This window comes from Globicephala melas, chromosome 16 (genome assembly GCF_963455315.2).
Source record: "Globicephala melas chromosome 16, mGloMel1.2, whole genome shotgun sequence".
Taxonomy (NCBI): Eukaryota; Metazoa; Chordata; class Mammalia; order Artiodactyla; family Delphinidae; genus Globicephala; species Globicephala melas.
Genome location: NC_083329.1, coordinates 73,476,716 through 73,497,693, shown reverse-complemented (window position 1 = coordinate 73,497,693; position 20,978 = coordinate 73,476,716). Strand labels below are relative to the sequence as shown.

Below are 20,978 nucleotides of genomic sequence, written 5' to 3'. Positions count from 1 at the left end.
TATTCTATAGCTCAGGGAACTCTACTCAGTGCTATGTGGTGACCTAAATGGGAAGGAAATTCAAACAGGAGGGGATATATGTATACATATAGCTGATTCACTTTGCTGTACAGCAGCAACTAATGCAACATTGTAAAGCAACTATACTCCAATTTAAAATACTGTGAAATAAAGCCTCTGGGGAATACTGGTCCGCCTAGGAGGCCTGCTCTGGGCTCTGTCATCACTGTCATCACCCCTCCCTCCCTCCCTCCCTCCCTCATGTGCTTCCCTGCTTCCTGCAGCCCCACTGGGACTCTACTTCTCAAGGGATGCTTACTGGGAGAGGCTGTACGTGGACCAGCCGGCCGGCATGCCCCTGCTCTACGTCCACGCCCTGCAGGACGTCCCCGAGGAGGTGCCCAGCTTCCGCCTGGGCCAGCACCTCTACGGCGCCTACCGCACACGGCTGCACGAGAACGACTGGGTCCGTATCCAGGAGGACACGGGGCTTCTCTACCTTAACCGGAGCCTGGACCACAGCTCCTGGGAGAAGCTCAGCATCCGCAGTAAGGGAGCAGCCCTGACCCCTACGCACCTCACCGCCCCCACCCCCGCCCTCGCCTTAGCCCCACACAGCACACATCACACCGAGGGTGGCTTCCCCTATGGCTCCTGCTGTGTGAGAGCGGAGAGAGTGAGATGAGGCTGGCCTGCCTCTGTGCGCAGCCAGTGAGAGAGCCAGGGTGAGCTTGGGGACCACTGATGACCCTTAGGCTTTCTGAGGCTGTTTGGATTTTGGAGAACCCACGTGAAGGATTTGGGTGCTCTGTCCATGCAGGATCCAGATGCCTTTTCCAGTTGGGTTAACAAGGATTTGGGGTTGTGAGAGAGGAGTTAAGAGGAGAAAAATCCCAAGATCTTGCTTTAGCAAATGGTCTGCAACTTGCTGGAGAAGCAGCAGTTCCCACGGAAGGTGTGGCTCGCAGTTCTCCTTAGTTGCAGCTCACCAGCTCCTTAGTTGTAGCAGGCGGGCTCCTTAGTTGTGGGATGCGAACTCTTAGTTGCAGCATGCATGTGGGATCTAGTTCCCTGACCGGGGAGCAAACCCGGGCCCCCTGCTTTGGGAGCACAGAGTCTTAACCACTGCGCCACTTGCCAGGGACTTGGGCCTGGAGCCAGAGATGGAAGTGAAGCAGGGAGGGAGGCCTGGCCAACTCCTCAGAGCAGAGGTCCCAGCTGGAGCGTAGGCCACGTGGGACCCTGGGACTTGAGGGGAGCAGGGGTCGTGGAGCAGAGTTGTGCCTCGTGGCACTAAATGGTGATCACACACCCAGTAGTGACCCCCTCTGAGCCCCTCCACCGTAGACATGGCCTCCCTGGACCCTCACGCCAGCCCTGAGCCCCCGTGTGTGCTGAGACAGCCGGCATGCCTGGGAACACGGAGTGGGCGGCACCGCCTGGCAGGGGCAGAATGACCACACCATCTGCCAAGTGAAGCCAGGGTCCACAAGTAGAGATGCCCCCCGTCAGGGCACCCCAGGCGGCTCCTGGAGGAGGTAGCACCTGACGTAGGTCTTGGTTCCGCACACACTTAGTTACCGCCGTCTGCATCTCGAGCCCCCAGTGGGGAACTTGAAGCACCAGGGCCACTGGGGTGGAGACCAGAGTGGAACCTGCTGAGGGTCTGAGTTTCGTAGGAGGCCTGTTCTGTTCGTGACTGGAGAGTGACCTCGGGTACCTGTCGGGTCCAGTCAGGGGAGAAATCAGTAATTTGAACAGGGAAAGTTTGTATAGAGAATTTTTAACCACAGCAGGAGATTGGAGCAATGGAGGACAGGCTAGTAAGAAGCACAGAGAACGAATGAATACGGGAGGAGCAGATGTGAGGGGCAGCCGCTTCCCCAGGGCTGAGATAGAGGGCCCTGGAAGAGCCCCCGACCCGAGCTGAGATCCAGACCAGTTGGAGGGGGAGCTGCTGTGGTGCCTCCATGCTGGAACTTGCCAGAAATCCCCTCCCGGGTGCTGGGGAAGTCTGTGTCTCCGAAGACAGTGAAACTGCCTGGGGGGCGGGGGTGGGGACGTGGATTCCCTGGCAGTCCAGTGCTTAGGGCTCTCTGTGCTTTCACTCCCGAGGGCCCGGGTCCAATCCCTGGTCGGGGAACTAAGATCCCACAAGCGGCGTAGCCAAAGATAGGAAAATAGAATAGAATAAATGAAAGTGTTTCTAAAAACAAAAAAAGAACTGCCTTGGGGAAAGGGGCGGGGCAAGAGCCCTCCCTGGGGAAGCTCTCCACTTGGTGTTAGACCCGGGGCTCAGGGCACCTCCCTGAGGAAGGGTATTTGAGCTGAGACCTAAAAAACAAGGGAGGTGGGCCGGTGAGGCACCCTGAGGAGGTGGCGGCCGGGCCAGAGAGCCCAGAGGAGCCCTGTGGACCCCGGTGAGGACTGGGCTTTGCCCCAGCCCCGAGCTCCTGCCCCTTCCCCTCCCTGTTCCGTTCCCCACCGCCGGGCAGGTGTGACTGACACCCCGGCGGGCCTGACGACTTCTCTCTCTGCAGACGGTGGCTTCCCGCTGCTCACCGTCTACCTCCAGGTCTTCCTGTCGCCCGCGTCCCTTCGTGAGGGCGAGTGCCAGTGGCCGGGCTGTGCCCGAGTGTACTTCTCCATCATCAACGCCTCCTTCCCGGCTTGCGGTGCCCTCAAACCCCGGGACCTCTGCTTCCCCGAGATGGGCCTGTCCTTCCGCATTCGGGAGAACAGGCCTCCCGGCACCTTCCACCAATTCCGCCTGCTGCCTGTGCAGTTCCTCTGCCCCAACGTCAGCGCAGCCTACAGGCTTCTGGGAGGTGAGTGCCCGCCACGTGGAGCCTTCCTCGGTGCCTGCTGGGTGCTAGGCATGGCGCTGCGGTCCCTCTGCACAAGCCGTCGAGTTTGCTCTGCACCACCCCATCATCCGTTCATTCAGAAGTCCACAAGTATCTCATGTAAGCCTGCCATGGGCCAGGCACTGTTCTGGGGACCAAGGATGAGAGAGCGAACCCATCAGGCCAAAATCCCACCTGCCTGGAGCTTCCATCCCGTGGGAGATGGAGACCACACACACGTGCTAAGGAAATCGGGTGGCCTCTGAAGGGACTAGGTGGGACGTAAAGCTGAGAGGGTGTGGAGTGGTGAAGACCACTGTCTCAAATCAGATGGCTGGGAAAAGGGGACACTGGAGCAAAGGGGAGGGGTGCGGGGCAAGCGGGGCGAACCCCTTCAAGAGCACCAAGGTGGGAGCCCCATGGAGCTGGAGTGCAGGGAACCGCAGGGCAGGGCGGAGGCTGCTGAGGCAGAGCAGTTCCAAGTGGGGGGCAGGGCTTCCTGCCGAGGGACTGGGGAGCCATGGAAGGTGTTTGGGAGGGGGCGTCATTGACAGGACATACCTTACCGTTAAGAGCTTAGTCTAGCTGCTGTGCTAGAAATGATTGGGGGTGGGTGGTTTAGGGGCAAGCAGAGAAACAAATTAGGAGGCAGGAGAAATCCTTGAGTGAGAGGATGAGGTCTGGGGTGAGGGTGGAAACCTTTGGGCAACAAGAAGCAGGCGAGTTGTGGGCTTGTTTGGAAGAAGGATCCTGCAGGATATCCTGGTGAGTTGGACGTGGGGTGTCGAAAGAAAGAAGGGACCAAGCATGGTTCCAGGATTCTGCCTGAGCAGCCGCAAGGACAGTGGACCTTGCCACAAGATGGTCCTGCCACAAGATGGCCCTGGGGAGGCCAAGAGCACGGATGTGGGGAGGGGAAGGGAATTGGATCCCGGTGGAGATGAGAGAAGGCAGCTGAGGTGCCATTAAACCATTTAAAGGCGAGGAACTGGGACTCAAAAGGGACACTTACAAGCTGGACTTACTAGTAAGTAGAACCTGGATTCACACCAGGTTGATGGCATACACACGGTAATAATGTTGAAGAAAATCTCAGTAGCGTAAGGAAAGTAGTCACTCACATTGTCCCAGCATCTTTTCATTTATCCTGCAGCAGGGATAGATGTCTTTGTGCAGAATTGCCGGCCAAGTGTATGATTTAGCGAGCTGCCTTTTTCGCAGAAAAGGGTTTTTTGTAACCGTGAACAATACAGGGACATGTTTGCATGATAAGCATTTCCCACATGTGTAATTCACATGTAATGTGTGGCTCTGATGTGATTTCCCACTGAGTGGAGTTGACAGCCCTCCCGTGCTTGGCTGTGGGGTGGTCAGTGTTGCCCTTCAAGCCTTCAGCCTTTCCCCTTTTCTGGGTCATTTCTGGAGGATGAATTCCAGGACAGGCTTGGCTTGAAGAGTGTATTGTTGTTACCGGTCCTCCCTCACCGGGTTGTGGGAAGACACGTGAGTCACTGAACGTACAGCAGTGTCTGGCAGGGAACAGACACTTTTGTCTTCATCATCTCCTCTTCTGGTGAGGAAACTGAGGCACAGAGAGACAGAACCACCAGCCTTGGGCCACACAGCCAGAAGGTGTATAGGACAGGGATTCAAACCAGGCAGTCAGAAATACTTGTGTGTTAATGTAAAATCACACCAGATGTCCACCATGTTTGTTTCCAAGTGGTGGAATAGCTTTATTTCTCACATTCTCTAAAACAGGCACATATCACTTCCATAATTTAAAAAAAAAAAAAAAATCCTAAATCTTTTTTTTTCAGAAACCAGCAAATGCTGGGAGCTGAATCTCTGGGCTGAGCTGGTGCCAGCCCTCCCCACAGCAGAGGCAAGGTGTGTGAAGGGGTGTGCCCAGCCCTCCTAGGTGATCAGGCTGAGGTCCTGATGCAGGCATCCTGGTCCCGGTCCCTCTGTTTCCCATTAGCACCAGTGCAGGCTGCAGCCACAGTGAAACTCAGAGCACAGTCTTCACTGCAAACTGTGCTTGGAGCGCCGTGCCCCACTGTGGAGCCGAGGAGGAGCCAGGGCCTGGGGCCAGCATGCACCCCAGCTCCATCCACAGGGCCCCCTCCCGTGCCGCCACTCCCGGTGGGCCCCTGAGGAAGGCAGCTCACCCTTTCCCCAGCCCGGGGGTCAGCCCAGGGTTCCTGGTCTGCTTGGTGCGCAGGTGAGAGTCTGCCCTTCCGCTGCACTGTGGACAGCCTGGAGGTGAGCACGCGCTGGGCCCTGGACCGCGAGAAGCGGGAGAAGTATGAGCTGGTGGCTACGTGCACGGTGCGTGTCGGCACGCGTGAGGAGGAGGTGATGGTGCCCTTCCCCGTGACCGTGTACGACGAAGATGACTCTGCGCCCAGCTTCCTCGGGGGCGTCGACACCGCCAGCGCCGTGGTGGAGTTCAAGCGGAAGGAGGTGCCTGTCCGTTTGTCTGGTGCTTGTCTGGTGTCTCTCTGTTCCGTGTCTGGATTCCTCAATCCGCCATTTATTCCTCGGTCTGTTCAGCGGTTCGTCTAGCCATCCAGACGTGTGGCTGACCGTCCATCTATCTATTCGTCTTTCATTTGTCCATCAGTCTGACGGGGTTTTCTGTCAGTGTCCAGGACAGCTGAGGAGGAGGGAGGAGGCCAGCCCCACCGGCACCCAGCTGACCACTGCCTTGGGAGGCCGGGGGCCCTGAGTGCCCAGTCTGTGTCTGACGCTGTGGGCTGGGGGCCCCAGGGCTCACATCGGCAGGGATCTCCCTGCGCCCCATCCAGGCCCCACCCTTTTCTGGTCCACGCAGGTGGAGCGTGACTGCCACCTGCTGGGCCTCGGGCTGTCCTGCAGCTGGCAGGCCAGCAGGAGCAATGGAAGGGTGGGGACGTAGTATGTTGTCACTGCCTGCTTCTCTGGGCACCCCAAGAGCAGGTTTGGCGGATAAGCCGGGGAGAGGAAAGCACATGACACGGGGAATGTCTCATGAGCCTGGCAGGACTCCCTGGTGGTGACATTGGGGAGCCTAGTTAGCAGTGAGAGCAGAGATGCCCTGTGACTTTGCTCAGAACCTTCCTCGTGACCCTTTCCAGCCTGGTGTACAGAAGAGACTTGGAGAAGAGCATTAAGATGCTTGGAGGAGGGCTTCCCTGGTGGCGCAGTGGTTGAGAGTCCGCCTGCCGATGCAGGGGACATGGGTTCGTGCCCCGCTCTGGGAAGATCCCACATGCCGCGGAGTGGCTGGGCCCGTGAGCCATGGCCGCTGAGCCTGCGCGTCCAGAGCCTGTGCTCCGCAACGGGAGAGGCCACAACAGTGAGAGGCCCGTGTACCGCAAAAAAAAAAATGCTTGGAGGAGAGCATTCTTGTGGATACCTGGGCTTGGATCCCAGGTCTGCCGTCTGTCACTCTATGGCACTGAGCTAACTCCTCCACCTTGTGGGGCCTGGTTTCCTCAGGGAAGAGTAGGAGTGCTTGCTCTGCTCTGTGGGGACCTGGATGAGGTCTTCAGCAGAGCACCAGGGCATGTACTCTCATCCATCCTTATGGGGCATCTGTAGATGCCTGTCACACCTGCTGCGCAGGTGAGCTGCAGTGGCCCAGGAAGGGTGACCGGGGCAGGCTGACTAGGGGCCCCAGGGAACTTGAACCCAGGTCAGTCTGTCCCTAGAGCCAGCTCTGACTGCACACACCTGGTCCACTCGTGGGGCACGTGCCTTCCCACGGTCTCTGGCTTTAAGGGCCCTAACTGGCACCCCCTGTTCTCTGCAGGGCACTGTTGTGGCCACACTACGCGTCTTCGATGCAGATGTGGTACCAGCATCCGGGGAGCTCCTGAGACGGTACACAAGCACGCTGCTCTCCGGGGACGCCTGGGCCCTCCAGACCTTCCGAGTAGAGCACTCGCCCAACGAGACCTTGGCCCAGGCCAACGGCAGCTTTGTGCGGGCAACCGTGCATGACTACAGTAAGAGAGGCCAGATGCGGCCTGGCTGGGCCCCCTGGGGAACCGACGGCCCACTCTCCTTGGACGGGGCAGCACCCTGCACACACAGACGCCTGTCCTGGCCCTCTGAGCACCAGGCAGCCGCCCCTTCCACTCCTCCTCCCAGCCTTTGTCTCTGCTGGGCTTGCCTGGGCCACCTTGGTGGGTGTTCGCAGGCTGTCCTCTCCATGAACTGTTCTGAGGCCGACCCTGGCAGGACACCACAACACCTCCCCGTGCTGGCCACGCCAGGACTCACTGCAACACGTATGTCGTCACCGAGCCTCCCTCTGGCTCCTGGCACCTGCTTTGCCACCTCCCAGGTGCCCGAGTGCCCAGGGGTTATTATTGCCCCCTCCCCCCACCAGCAGCTCTCTACTCACAAGGGGTTGATGTATCCATACAATAGCAGCTCAGTGTCCTAGAGTCGGAGAGGAGGGTTCCCCGATGATTGTCCTGTCTGGCTCCTGGAATGCGCCCACCCTCAGGGCTGAGCTCCAGGTTCCCTCATTGCTCACCTGCCGGACGGGGCATACTCATCCTCAAGCTTCCCCGCCTCCCTCCCCTGCCCTCCTGCCCGTGTTTTCTAGCATCACCTTTCAAATACCGCACTTGCACTTGGGTCCTTGTTTGGGGGTCTGCTCTGGGGAACCCAGGATCACTGGTGCCTTTACCCCTTTCTGGCTGGCCTGATCCTATTTGTTTCTCATCCTCCCCTCCCCCACCAGGCCTCTGAAGCCGTCTGTCCTGTGAGGGAAAACGTCATCCTTGCCCCTGCATGCTCACTCTGGTGCCATGTGCACCAGAGCCTTCCCTCCCCTTTCTGTCTCCACTAAACTAAAACCTTAGCCTTGGCACACGGCAGGTGCTCAGAAGCGTGGAAGCTCCCGGGTGCTGGAGGCCTGTGGAATCCAAGGGTCCACGGGGCTGCTGCTGTTGAGAGTTCCCAGGGGCTAGCACTGCCTTCCCAGGGCCTGGGTGGTGGCGGTTCTTTACCTTGTGTGGCCTACCCCACACTCACATCACACACACACACACACACACACACACACACACATCCCCAAGGTTACCTCCCAGCTGAGAAGGGTCTTCTGGGCTCCCAGCTCAGCACAGCGACTCACTACTTTTAAATAGTAGTGCTACCTTAATGCCTCCCGCCAGGTCTGTTATCTGTGTCCGTGTGGGTGGAGGTACCTGTTTCCACGTGTGTGGGGGGAGTGCGTTGGGGAGGAGGCATGCAGCGGCGTGGGACAGTGGTCCCAACCCGCAGGGCCCCCGCCCATCATCACCGTGTGCCGTCCACACAGACACACCCCCTCCCCCACCCTCCTCAGGGCTGGTTCTCAACCGGAGCCTCCCCATCTCAGAGAGCCGGGCCGTGCAGCTGGCCGTGCTGGTCAACGACTCGGACTTCCAGGGCCCGGGGGAGGGCGTCATCCTCCTCCACTTCAACGTGTCTGTGCTACCCGTCAGCCTGCGCCTGCCCAGCACCTACTCCTTTGCCGCGAGCAGGCGGGCCCGCCGCTTCGCCCAGGTGAGACCCCAGCCTGCTGCCTGCCTGGGGAGGGGTGTGGAGGGGCAGGAGACCCCCAGGGTGGCGTGCTCCGTCGAGCAGATTTCAAGCAGGGCTGGGGGGTGGGTGACACCCCCTCCCTGAGCTAAGTAGTGCACGGAGTGGCCCCAGGGAGCTGCAGGCACGGGGCCAGGAGGGCTGGGGCCATGGAAGAGTCATGAGCAGGGCTCGTAGGTTTTGTGGGCCCCTCTTCTTTGCTGTCTCCTTTCTTGGCATCTTTAAAACATTTTGTACTCATGAAAGAGCAGCGCCAGGTAAATCTATGCATGCAGACTTGGAAAGACGTTCCTGGTGAATTAAGTGAAAAAGTGGTTTGCGTAAGTGTTGGTCTCAGGTGGCTCCCTAGGTTCAAAACGAAGTCCTCATTGCTGGGAGTTTGCAAGAGTGCAAATGCAGGCAGCGATGAACGGTGGCGCCCTCTGCAGGGAGAGATAGGGAGCGCGTCTACTTTCCACTTTTCTGCAAGTCTGTTTACTAGAGCTTATTTTGCATTTGTCGTTGGAAAATAACGATTAGAAGTGGAAAAAATAAAAGTAAAAAGTATTCGTCAAAGAGATAAGGGATAGACAGGGGTGATCTCTTTTTCTCATATTAGCCAGTGTGTAACATTTTGGTGCAGTTCTTCCGAGAATGTGTCTCTTAAGCGCTTTTTAAAGTTCACTTGTGGTTACAGCAAGCATATGACTTAACGTACTGCGTTCTCCTAGTGGGGCAGCTGTGGCCACATCCTCTTTAGAACATCCCGTTTAGGGCCATCTCCTATTTTCCAGTGGTTTTGCCAGTTTCTGTGGTTGGTTCCCTTACCTCCTGGCAGCCACCCGGGGCCAGCAAACGAAGAACCCCACCCTTGGACACATCCAGGCTCCCCAACCTGCCACCCGACCTCGGGCCTTGCCTGGAGGCAGGGGTCAAGGGTGGTGGGAGGTGACAAAGCAGAGGGGCCTGAGGGGTGTCTGGGGGTCTGAGCTGGAGCAGGCATTGCTGGAGGTGGGTCGCCTGTGCTCCGGCAGACTCAGGAGGGCACAGGGACCCGAGTCCCAGTGCAGCCTCAGACGCACTGTGGCCTCTCACCGGCTCCCCAGTTTTTATGATTGTAAATTGAGGGTGTTGACCTTGGGCAATTTTGAGGGTCACTGGAGAGAGTGGAAGTGAGCCCGGTTTGTACAGGGAAGTGCTTGGAGTCCAGCAGGTGGTTTTATTGTGGCGTCGAGCGTGGGCTTGGAGGAGCCTGGCTCTGCCCTGGGCCTGAGTCGGGCTGAGCAAGGGCATGGTGTGTGGCTGCAGGCAGGGCCCTGTCCCCGCTCCCCCCACCAGGCCCCCAACCCTCAGCCTTGACTAGTCAGAGCTTCTGATCTCAAGCCACGCGCAACCCTTACGGTAACTCAAGTGGCTGAGGGGGTAAAAAGGAGAGTTCAACTGACCAGCTCCAGGCCCCAGGCCACAGCTGCCAGCATAGCATCCCTGGGAGAAGCATCCCTTCTCTCCCAGGGGTTCCAGCCCAAGTCCCAGGAAGGCCCCCTGGGTCCCATGTGGGACAGACAACCATGTTGCATGAATCATGGCCCGGGTGCCATGTTCTGACTAACCAGGCGAGTGACCTGGCTCGCGCGTGGACCACCCCAGGTGGGAACTTTGCTTTGCTCCCAGAGCAAAATTGGCCTGGCCAGAAGAGAGGGAGGTGTGTAGGTAGGAGGCATACAGGCTGCCTTTGTGCCTGAATGAGTGAGCAAGTGAGGGATGAGCTGGGCAGGCCAGCAGCACCTCCCTGGAGGGCCAGCCCCCAAAACCAACCCCAGTGCCCCGTGTTCCTTCACCTCCGGCTCTGAGGGGTAGGTATGGGTGGTGGTCCCATGTTCTGGGCAGGGCAGGACCAGGCAGGCGGATGGTCTGCAGGTTCCGGGTGCGTGCGAGATGGGGGGATGGGGAGCTACCGTCCTGGGCTGAGTAGGAAACTGTCCTGGGACTCAGGCTGCCAGGGAGCCCCTCCAGCCACCCTCACAGGTGGTCCAGCCACCCAGCTAAGGATTCCCTGTGTCCCATGCCTAGATTGGGAAAGTCTGTGTGGAAAACTGCCAGGAGTTCAGTGGCATCCACGTGCAGTACAAGCTGCAGCTCTCCAGCGCCAACTGCAGCGCCCTGGGGGTGGTCACCTCGGCCGAGGACACCACGGGGACCCTGTTCGTGAACGACACGGAGGCCCTGCAGCGGCCCGAGTGTGCCCAACTCCAGTACACGGTAGTGGCCGTCGAACGGCCAACCCGCCGGCAAGCCCAGGCCCCACTGCTCGTCACACTGGAGGGGACATGTGAGTGCCAGGGCTGCGGGGAGGGTCGGGCTTCTCCCACAGAAGGGCCCCGGTCCCGCTCCCCCTCACTAACTGGTGGCTTCCCTGAGCCTGAGCCTTCTTCCCTGTAAGATGAGAAAACGGTGCACGCTGCACAGTCAAGCTGGAAGGATGACAGGGGGAAAGTGTGAAACGGTTTAGCCCAGAGTGACAGCATTGTGGACAGTCACTGCTGCCCACCACCTCTGTCAATGCGTCCTACCTATGCACTTGCTTTAGGGCTGCCAGATACAATAGAGGACCCTGGTTAAACGTGAATTTCAGGCAAACAACAAGCAATTTTTTTGGTGTAAGTACGTCTCGTGCAACTTTTGCAGTGTCTCTTAGAAGACAAACTTCCAAGTGTGTCACCGTGATATTAGGGACATATTTACACAAAGCAGGTGTTCGCCGTTATCTGAAGGTCAGGTTTAACTGGGTGTCCTGTGTGTCACTGGCCGAGTCTGGCCACCTCACACCCTCCCTCCATACTTATCTCAGCCCAGTAGCTGTCCCCGCTTTGTGACTGTGGTACCACCCCTTCCTCAGCAGCCCCCTCACTGCCCTGTGCCCCGGTGCTTAGTTACTACCTCCCCTCTGGGCTCAACCCGTGGGGACAGCTAAGCCACTGCTGCCCTCGCCCATGGGTGCTGGCGGCTGGACACAGGGCCCAGGCTGGCCCCCTGTGACTTGCTTTCTGCCACCCCCAGATGTGGCAGAGGAGCCAGGCTGCCCCTTGTCCTGCGCGGTCAGCAAGAGGCGGCCCGAGTGTGAGGAATGCGGCGGCCTGGGCTCTCTGACGGGCAGGTGCGAGTGGAGACAGGGAGACGGCAAAGGTAGGCCCCGTGCAGAGCCGGGTGTTCGGGAGGGTGATGACGGCTGAGTGGAGAGGGCGTCTGTATGGGCCCTGCCAGCCTCTGCGATGCCCCCCACCCCCCTCCACGCTGAGTCTCTTCCCCAGCGCCTTGTCCCCTGCTGTGACTCCTGATGCCAGGAGAGGGTGGACATTAGTGCAGGGTGGCATGAGGACACTGGGACTGTTTATCACCGTGGGATCACAGGTGCCTGAGGCTGGACTCGCTCTGGGCTTGGGAGGGTCTGGGCCAAAGTTGGGATGTGCGTGTTTTCTTTTTATTTTATTTTCTAAATTTCTGTATATGTATTTGTCCCTAAACTAGATGTGAATTGGCATCTGTGTCTCCATTTCTCCACCCATATACACATAAATTACATGTGCAGTTGTGAACGTATTCACCCAATGCCTTTATTTTTTTTAAACTTTTTATTTTATATTGGAGCATAGTTGATTAACAACGTTGTGTTAGTTTCAGGTGCACAGTATAGTGAGTCAGTCATACACATACACGTATCTATTCTTTTCCGAATTCTTTTCCCGATTAGGTTGGATGTAATATTGAGCAGAGTTCCCTGTGCTCTACAGTAGGTCCTTGTTGGTTATCCATTTAAAATATAGCAGAGTGTACATGTCAATCCCAAACTCCCTAACTATCCCTCCCCCTAACCTTCCCCCATTCCCCCTCTGCTTTTATTTTTTTTTTATTTCTTATAAATTTATTTTATTTTATTTATTTATTTTTGACTGCATTGGGTCTTCGTTGCTGTGCACGGGCTTTTCTCTAGTTGTGGCGAGCAGGGGCTACTCTTCGTTGTGGTATGCGGGCTTCTCACTGCGGTGGCTTCTCTTGTTGGCAGAGCACGGGCTCTAGGCGTGCAAGCATCAATAGTTGTGGCACATGGGCTCAGTAGTTGTGGCTCGTGGGCTCTAGAGTGCAGGCTCAGTAGTTACAGCACACGGGTTTAGTTGTTCTGCGGCATGTGGGATCTTCCCGGACCAGGGCTCGAACCCGTGTCCCCTGCACTGGCAGACGGATTCTTAACCACTGCGCCACCAGGGAAGCCCTCACCCACTGCTTTTAGACACATAGTTCACAGACCCTTTTCAAAGATCCAAAAGGTGGATGAGTATAAGGTAGGTTACACTGTGCACATCATTCATAGTTGGCTTTAGTTCATAAAAACACAAACCTTAAAAAAAATTCAAAATATCCAAGACAATCTTCAGAGAAGCTCTACCTGGGAGATCCCAGCCCAGGGAGCGTGGCCTCAAGCAGGAGGGGCCTGCACATCCTTGGGCTTAGCCCACTGCTGGCTCCAAGCCTCGCCCACCGGTGTGAGGGTCCCGCCTTGTCTGGTCTCTTCTGGCCTCCTTGATGTGAGCCCGGGCACAGCCCTGGGACTGCCCAGCCCTCACTGGGCTTCCCTGTACACCCCGGACCCCCAAGCTCTCCCCAGGGATGGGCTCCACGTGTGGTTTTTCTTGGCTCAGGCCTCGGTTTGCTTCTCCTTGCGGGGGGCGGTGCAGGCTTGGCCTGGGAGGCCCTGGGGTGCGGCCCTCCCGGCTCTGGCAGTCTGACCAGGATGGGTGCTCCCTCGTGGTAGTAACTGCCTGCTGTGTGCCATAGGGATCACCAGGAACTTCTCCACCTGCTCCCCCAGCATCAAGACCTGCCCCGACGGCCACTGTGACGCCGTGGAAAGCAGAGACGCCAACATCTGCCCCCAGGACTGCCTCCGTAAGCACCGAGCCTGCGCGTGTACCTGAGCCAGGGCAGGGCCTGGGAAGGGGGTGTAGGTAGCAAGCTGATGGGGCTCGGACTCCCACCTGCACTTCAGCCAGGCCAGCCGACTTCCTGGGTTGCATGTGCTGAGCCTTTTTCTAACATTTCATTTGAACAAAGGGCTCTCCTCCCCCAAGACTAGCACCTGCTGGCCTGACCCACCCTCTCCAGTGTTGTCCTGGCCGACTCACGGGGGTGCAGCGCCCTGTCCCCCATTCCGCTGGCTCCAGGCTGCCCCTGCTGCCCGTGCTCTGCTTCTGAAAAGTAACCATGTGTGGACCTCAGCAAGGGCCCTGGGCAGCCTGTGGGTTCCTCCTCGCACCCGCTGTGGCCAGGGGACTGGTTTGGGGGCCTGTCGTGCTGAGACTCCTGCCTGGGTGACACAGACTTCTGAGCTCACCGCGCTCCCTGGGCCTGAGAGTGCTGACCTCAGGTGGGGAGGGGCCTCTCACGCTCCTGTCTGGGTGGTCTGGCTGGTCAGGTCCCCCCGAGGCTGAGTGGGCTGCTGAGTGAGTTGTGTCCATCATCAGGGGGCGGCAGCATCATTGGTGGGCACGAGCCTGGGGAGCGCCGGGGGATTAAAGCCGGCTTCGGTATCTGCAACTGCTTCCCGGAGGAGAAGAAGTGTTTCTGCGAGCCGGAAGACAGCCAAGGTGAGCTGGCTGGGGCCACGCGGGCAGGGATCCCCACACCTCCCTGAGCCCCGAGGAGGAGCGAGGGAGGAAATTGCAGGAAGGCGCAGAAACCCAGGAGACCTTTTTCCTTCCCTCAGGGTCTTGGTTCCCCCATCTGTGCAGACTGGTAGCTGGGTCAGGGCCTCTAAGACTGCCTTCTGGCCTGAAGTTTGGTGGTGTTTTGGGGGTTTTTTTGGCGTGCCATGCAGCTTGTAGGATCTTAGTTCCCCAGCCAGGGAATTTTTTTTTTTTAACATCTTTATTGGAGTACAATTGCGTTACAATGGTGTGTTAATTTCTGCTTTATAACAAGGTGAATCAGCTATACATGTATCCCCATATCCCCTCCCTCTTGCGTCTCCCTCCCATCCTCCCTATCCCACCCCTCTGGTGGTCACAAAGCACCGAGCTGATCTCCCTGTGCTATGCGGCTGCTTCTCACTAGCTATCTATGTTACGTTTGGTAGTGTATATATGTCCATGCCACTCTCTCCCTTCTTCCCAGCTTACCCTTCCCCCTCCCCATGTCCTCAAGTCCATTCTCTACGTCTGTGTCTTTATTCCTCTCCTGCCCCTACGTTCTTCAGAACCTTTTTTTGTTTGTTTTTTTAGATTCCATATATATGTGTTAGCATGCGGTATTTGTTTTTCTCTTTCTGACTTACTTCACTCTGTATGACAGACTGTAGGTCCGTCCACCTCACTACAAATAACTCAATATCGTTTCTTTTTATGGCTGAGTAATATTCCCTGGTATATAGGTGCCACATTGTCTTTATCCATTCACCTGTCAATGGACACTTAGGTTGCTTCCATTTCCAGCCAGGGATTATAGAACCCGTGCCCTTGGCAGTGAAAGCACAGATCCCTAACCAGGGAATCACCAGGGAACTCCCTGGCCCAAAGTTCTGTGGTAAGGGTTGGGCTGGAAAATTATTTCTTTCACCAGATAACTCAGTGTCTGCTCGGACTGTCCCTGTGCAGGGCCTTTGCTGGGCCCATGGCATTGGCCAAATGGGTCCCCATCCTCCTAGCCAGAGCCTCTAGGTGCTTCTTCTGGGACAGCAGGTGCCCCACTGAGCACATGCGGATGTGCTGAGCCCAGGGATGCTTTTCTGGTATTTGGGTTGTTATTGCACAGCCCTAGGTCCTGGGCCAGTTTTCTTTCCTCCTTCCTTTATACTGACTATAAAGAAAATACAAAAGACATCAGGAACACAGGGGAAGAGCTGCACCTCCCCACCAGCGCCCCTGGGCCTCTGGCTTCAGTGCAGCATTCTAGGGTGGGTGGGTGCAGGTGTGCATGACATCCGTTGTGTGACCTTAGGCAGGCTGCTTATAAACTCTCATTCCTTCTGGAAAAGGGTGGTAACAGTCTCCAACAGCAAGAACGTACAGACCAGTTCCTCCTGTGGGCCGCTTGTGTTGGAGGGCTGGCAATTACTCTCAGACCTTCACACCAGCAGTGCTCTCCAGGGTGCTCAAAGCTGGTCACAGCAGACACTTCCCGGCTATCCTGGGCGTGGCGGGCTGGAGAGCTGCTCTGTACCAGCTCCTGAGGGTATTCGGGGTCCCCCTCCCGGGGTGTCATCTCTCACGGCCCACCCCCGCTGCCCGCAGACCCTCTGTGTGACGAGCTTTGCCGCACAGTGATCGCGGCAGCCGTGCTCTTCTCCTTCATCGTGTCCGTGCTGCTGTCCACCTTCTGCATCCACCGCTACCACAAGAACGCCCACAAGCCGCCCATCGCCTCAGCTGAGATGACCTTCCGCCGGCCTGCCCAGGCCTTTCCGGTCAGCTACTCCTCATCCAGTGCCCGCCGGCCCTCGCTGGACTCCGTGGAGAACCAGGTCTCTGTGGACACCTTCAAGATCCCGGTGAGGTTCCCCGTGTGGCCTCGGGGCTGGGGAGGCAGCCACCCCCGGGGGGAGGGGGCCTGCAGGTGGCGCCGGGCCTCTGGTCTCGGGCAGCTGGGAGGGGAGGAGGGGACGGGTCACCTGGGGCTAATACGTTCTCACCCACCGGGAGGACACCCTGAGCATTCCAGCAGCCCCCTGTCTTCACTGAGCGGCCTTCCAGGGAGCGGCGGAGAGTGTGGAGCAGGGTGGAAAATGATGGGTGCTGACTTATATGGACTGAGATCTGGGCCGTTAGGATATGGGGAGGGTGGGCCGTGCTGAACCTGACCGGGAGCTATCCTGCAGATGCCCCAAGCGCTGGGAGGAGGAAGGCTTGGGGGAGGCGCTGAGGAGGACCGTGGATTTTATTCTCAGAGGGTGGGACCCCTGGGGGTGGGGCCCATGTTCTGCCTTCATTTCCGTAGGCCACTCTGTTGGGAGTCTGTGGGGTGGGAGCCCCGTGATGAGGCACTGTCTCCATCCAGGCAAGAGAGGCTGGCAGGCGGGGGCTTTGTCAGGGTGGCAGCAGCAGAGAGGGGAGTCTGTCTCTGGCCCCGAGGGAGGGGGCACTGAGGGGCCTCTAGGGCACCTGCGGGGGAGCCTGGCCAGGGCCTGTGGCTGGCCGATCGATGAAGAGTGCCACCCAGAGCCAGCAGGCTTCCCGAGCCCCTCCTGCATGGCAGAGCCTGGGCCTGCGGTCAGCGTGTGCGCATCAGACACCACCCCGACCTGGCCAGGCCACTCCTCTGCCTGCCGTGCCCTTCAGCGTGCTTGCTGGGAGCACCCAAGTTGCTGGCAGCCGGGTGCTGGGAGGGGCTGAGGGAGGTGGCCAGAGCCGAGGGTGCGTGGGAACAGAAGTTCCCCCCACGAGGCTGGGTAGGGAGCGTTGCGCCGTGTGCAGGAAGCTCGGCACCCGGGGGCCACCATCCGCAGCCCAGGGTAGGAGGTAGCCAGGATTCATAGGAGGTGCCACCCAAGGGGTGCTGGCCCCTCGGTGAGGGTCTGGGCCGTGAGGGCTATTGCCCGACGTGGTGGCCACAGAGGCCTCCCTCCTGACTTCCCTAGTTCCCATCGCTCCGCAGGTGGGGTTCTCCGGCCCCAGCGGCATCTCAGCCTCCACAGCAGGCGTGTGGGACGAGCCGTTTGATTCCTTTAAATGCCCTGGCAGTTTGGGGCTGAGACGCACAGTGAGAGTGGTGCTGGTAGGTGCATGCGCAGGGGGAACTCCTCCGCAAAAACCACCCTCGGCCCGTGTTGCCTCCAGCCCAGAGCCCAGAGCAACTCAGAGCCGGGCCCAAGGTCCGGGGGCCCCGCTGACCAGCTCCGAGGTCTTCGATGTGCTACGCAATCTTTTGGCCTTTGTTTTGTCTCATGTAAAGTGGGGAATGGTTTTTGACATTTTTAAGAGGATCAAATCAGTGATATCCACCTTAGCGCAGTCTCTGTGAGCAGTAAACTGTTATCCAGTGCAGTGTGGACGCCAGGGCGGTGGTGACCGTGTTGTCAGCACTGACCCTGACTATGGGTTCTTGGGGAACCCGAGATACCAGGACGCCCGGGAACTGGCTGGAAGGCGCCCCTGGCCATGGTGTTGAGAGGAGACTGCCTTGCTCCCAGATGTCAGAACACAAGGCTCTGTTCACTGGGGGGCATTGCATCCCCAGTGGTGTCATCTCCGTGTGTTAGGCGAGCCTGGCAGGGCACGGCGTAAACAGCACCTGAAGCCACACCCACTCACCACCCAATTGCAGCGAGGCTTGGGGGTAAAGGATGCCCAGTGCTGGCACAGGAGGGCAGGTTCCAGACTGGATTCAGCATCCCCAGAATTCAAGTACATGAGCCAGGCTGGGGGTCTGGGAAGCTGCCCTGGTGTGGTCTTGAGTGGGCATGGCATGTGGATGGGACTTCGGTGGGAAGGCGGGGGGGTGCAGGTTCAGGGTAATGACTGGGCCTATGGGAGGAGCAGGCTCTTCCACGCGTTGGGGTGGAGGTTCCCAAGGAACATAGTGGCACCTTTCCAGGGGCTGCCACACAGGGAAGGTGTCCTTGACACTCCCACCAGTAGCCAGGGGTCCTGGGCTGTCTGGTAGGCAACTTGGGCCACTGGTGCCAGTTCGGTTCTCTTGGGAGTCCTGGGGGGGGCGGGTCTCTAGAAAGGGCACCTGAAGATCTGGGCTGCTGGCCAGTCAGTGCCTTGTGGCCTGGTGTCCAAAGCGGAGACGGTGCTGAGCAGCTTGGGCCTGACTGCCAGGGCAGAGGCCATGCTCCCCTGTGAGCACCTGTGGGTGCTGAGTAAGCCCCGAATCCCTCATTGGACAGACAAGGACATGGGCCTGGGTGGCACAGGGCATCTTCAGTAGACAGGGGCCAGCAAGGGTACGGACATGACGGAGTCCAGGCTGGTTTGTGGCAACACCTGCCTTCCCATGCGGGAAACACATCATGTCACGGCACCTCAGGGCCTGACTGTGGGGTCCTGCCCTTGTACATGGTGACTGTCACGGGCTGGTTCAGGTGACGGTCAGTTATCTGCACACTGGAGCTGTCCACCAGGTCTTGCCTTCTTTCTTTTCTCACCATCTTTCTTCCCTCTCTTCTTGTCTCCCTTCCTTCACACCCAACCTAGGAGGATCCAAAGTGGGAATTCCCTCGGAAGAACTTGGTTCTTGGAAAAACTCTGGGAGAAGGAGAATTTGGAAAAGTGGTCAAGGCAACGGCCTTCCGGCTGAAAGGCAAAGCAGGGTACACGACTGTGGCTGTAAAGATGCTGAAAGGTATCTGTCCAGGCAGTACACAATGATGGTTCTGCCACGCACACCTGCGGGCGCCCCAAGGGATGGGTGAAGCCATGCGACAGCCAGGGTTCTGGCAGCTGGCCTGCTGCCTCCTGAAGAGGCCCCCCCGTTGCTCTTCCTGAGTGGCTGCAGTCTGGGGATCCCCACCATGGATGATGTGGGCTGGCGTGGTCCCTGGAGAAGCAGGGTGAGGATGTTCCTCCCTTGGAAGGTTCTGGAGTGGTGCTACTTCTGTACCAGTGTTGGGTAAAGATCCGAGTTTAAATTAAAAGCCCTTTGGGTTTTGGACTGACAGCTCTCCCCAACCCAGTCTGCTGCATTCATTTCTCTCAGCCAAGCATCCACCAGAGTCCTGGTGAAGAGACCACCTGTAAGGACCAGTCCCTGCCCCCTAGGGCCCTGCCTTGCCCAATCCCCACTGGTCCTCAGCGGGTCTGCCCCGCCCCAGGCTTGCCGCAAGCTAGGCATCCTCACTGGAGTTTCTCAGCAGAGACTGGGCACAGCCGGGCTGTGCCCCAGGTGGACCGACTGAGGGCCCAGCGGCCGTGCAGTGGACACAGTCGACCACTGCACACGTGGGTTCAGCAGTCGGGGGGCCGTGCAGTGCAGAGTGCTTCTGGATACTTGCCCAGGCCCTCAGACTGGGGTCGCCCCTTGCCCATGAGATCCCAGGCCCTAAGGGGCACAGTGAGACTGGCCCTGGGTCACCTACATGTGGTCCAGAGAGTCCCAGTGCCCCATCTCCCAGCTGTCTTCTCATCTCCAGACAAGTCTGCACCCAGAGGAGGTGACACAGCTGGGCACTGGGCTGTGGGGCCACCGACCCAGGAGAACTGGGTCTCAGAATACCTCCACACCCAAGCTTCTGGTGGGAGCCCGAGCATGCTCTGTCCACCCTTGGGACACGCGTGCTCAGCGTGGCTGGAGGACTTCTGTGATGTCTGGCGGTCTTCACCTTTCTGCAGGGCCTCACCCGCCACTGTTGAGCGCTTGGTCAGCAGGTGTTTGGGGACAACAGGGAGTCCCTTTACCTTCCCAGAAGGGTTAACGAGGGGGTCTCTGTGCACCACTGTCTTTGAGAGGTGGTGATTGCAGGGAAATAATGCCATTTGTGCGTACAGCCCAGCCCTGGGAGGCTTTCCATGGAAAGATCCGCTCGTGTGGAAGTGTGCTTCTCGGGTTCTTACTCCCCGGAGGCACACGAGGCTGCTGTTGACCCTCCCACGGGCTGAGAGTAGCTCCAAGCAGTGGGACCCTTGCAGGCCTCGTCTGAACCTGGGTAGGATGTCTCTGAAGGGGATAATGGGTCTGTGCAGACCGCCCCCGCCCCCCCGCTGTGGGTGCCGTGACCCAGCAGGGCTGCAGAAGGGGCTAACAGAAGGGACTGCTTTGCAACCTGCTGTGTTTACGTGCATTTCAGAGAACGCCTCGGCGAGCGAGCTGCGGGACCTGCTGTCAGAGTTCAACCTCCTGACGCAGGTCAGCCACCCGCAAGTCATCAAGCTATACGGGGCCTGCAGCCAGGACGGTAAGGCCAGCCAGGGACGAGCAGCCGCCAGGCGCAGGCCAGGGGGCTCTGGGCCGCTCCATTCTGCCTCCTTCCCCTTCCCCATCCTTTCCTCCTTGGGCGCCTGTTCTCTCTCCTCCCGGAAGCAGGGGCTCTGGCTCCTGCCTGGAGCGTGCGTGTCAGTGAGAGGGCCGGAAGGGGTGCAGCAGGAGTGCTTGTGTGAGGCCTTCCCCGCAGTGTGTTCCCTCGGCCTGCCAGGGCTGCCATGAGGTCTCTGGGGACATCCTGGTTGTCAGCCCCCTGCTCCAGGCAGAGCCCCCAAGGCAGGGAGCTCCAGAAACGAGCACTGCCTCCTGGGCACGGGGAACCAGACATGCCATAAGCTCCGGGTGACCCCAACTGCAGCCCTGCGTGGCAAAGGCGTTGTCACCATCTCTCACATAAAAGCATCCTGCTCTGCTGGTTTTCCAAACCTGCTGTACCACCCAAGGGACCTCCCACTGTGTGCGTGTGTGCGTGTGTGTGTGTGTGTGTGTTTGGGGTGTGAGGGAGACGGGGCTGACAGGGAGAGGGCAGCAGGGACACTGGTCAGAGCCAGCAGAACTCAGGGCTGGGCCTCGGGCAGGACTGCAGCCCAGAGCTGCTGAGAGCAGACAGGAGCAGGGAGCAGGTGGCCACGGGCAGATCCAGACCCTGCCTCTGTCAGCCGTCCC

The 20,978-nt window shown here is 58.6% G+C and overlaps 1 protein-coding gene across 8 annotated transcripts in view; it reads left to right on the top strand.

Moving 5' to 3' along the window:
• RET (ret proto-oncogene) overlaps nucleotides 1–20,978 on the top strand; it is a 262,367-nt gene that overhangs the window by 230,160 nt on the left and 11,229 nt on the right. For all 8 annotated transcript variants that reach the window (XM_060285978.1, XM_060285979.1, XM_060285974.1 and 5 more), the window contains 12 exons: nucleotides 285–548; nucleotides 2,541–2,828; nucleotides 5,071–5,312; nucleotides 6,643–6,838; nucleotides 8,191–8,390; nucleotides 10,476–10,734; nucleotides 11,463–11,588; nucleotides 13,236–13,346; nucleotides 13,922–14,044; nucleotides 15,686–15,942; nucleotides 18,590–18,737; nucleotides 20,179–20,286. In XM_060285978.1, coding sequence (XP_060141961.1) covers nucleotides 285–548; nucleotides 2,541–2,828; nucleotides 5,071–5,312; nucleotides 6,643–6,838; nucleotides 8,191–8,390; nucleotides 10,476–10,734; nucleotides 11,463–11,588; nucleotides 13,236–13,346; nucleotides 13,922–14,044; nucleotides 15,686–15,942; nucleotides 18,590–18,737; nucleotides 20,179–20,286 — 2,322 coding nt within the window. The remainder of the gene's footprint in view (nucleotides 1–284; nucleotides 549–2,540; nucleotides 2,829–5,070; nucleotides 5,313–6,642; nucleotides 6,839–8,190; nucleotides 8,391–10,475; nucleotides 10,735–11,462; nucleotides 11,589–13,235; nucleotides 13,347–13,921; nucleotides 14,045–15,685; nucleotides 15,943–18,589; nucleotides 18,738–20,178; nucleotides 20,287–20,978) is intronic.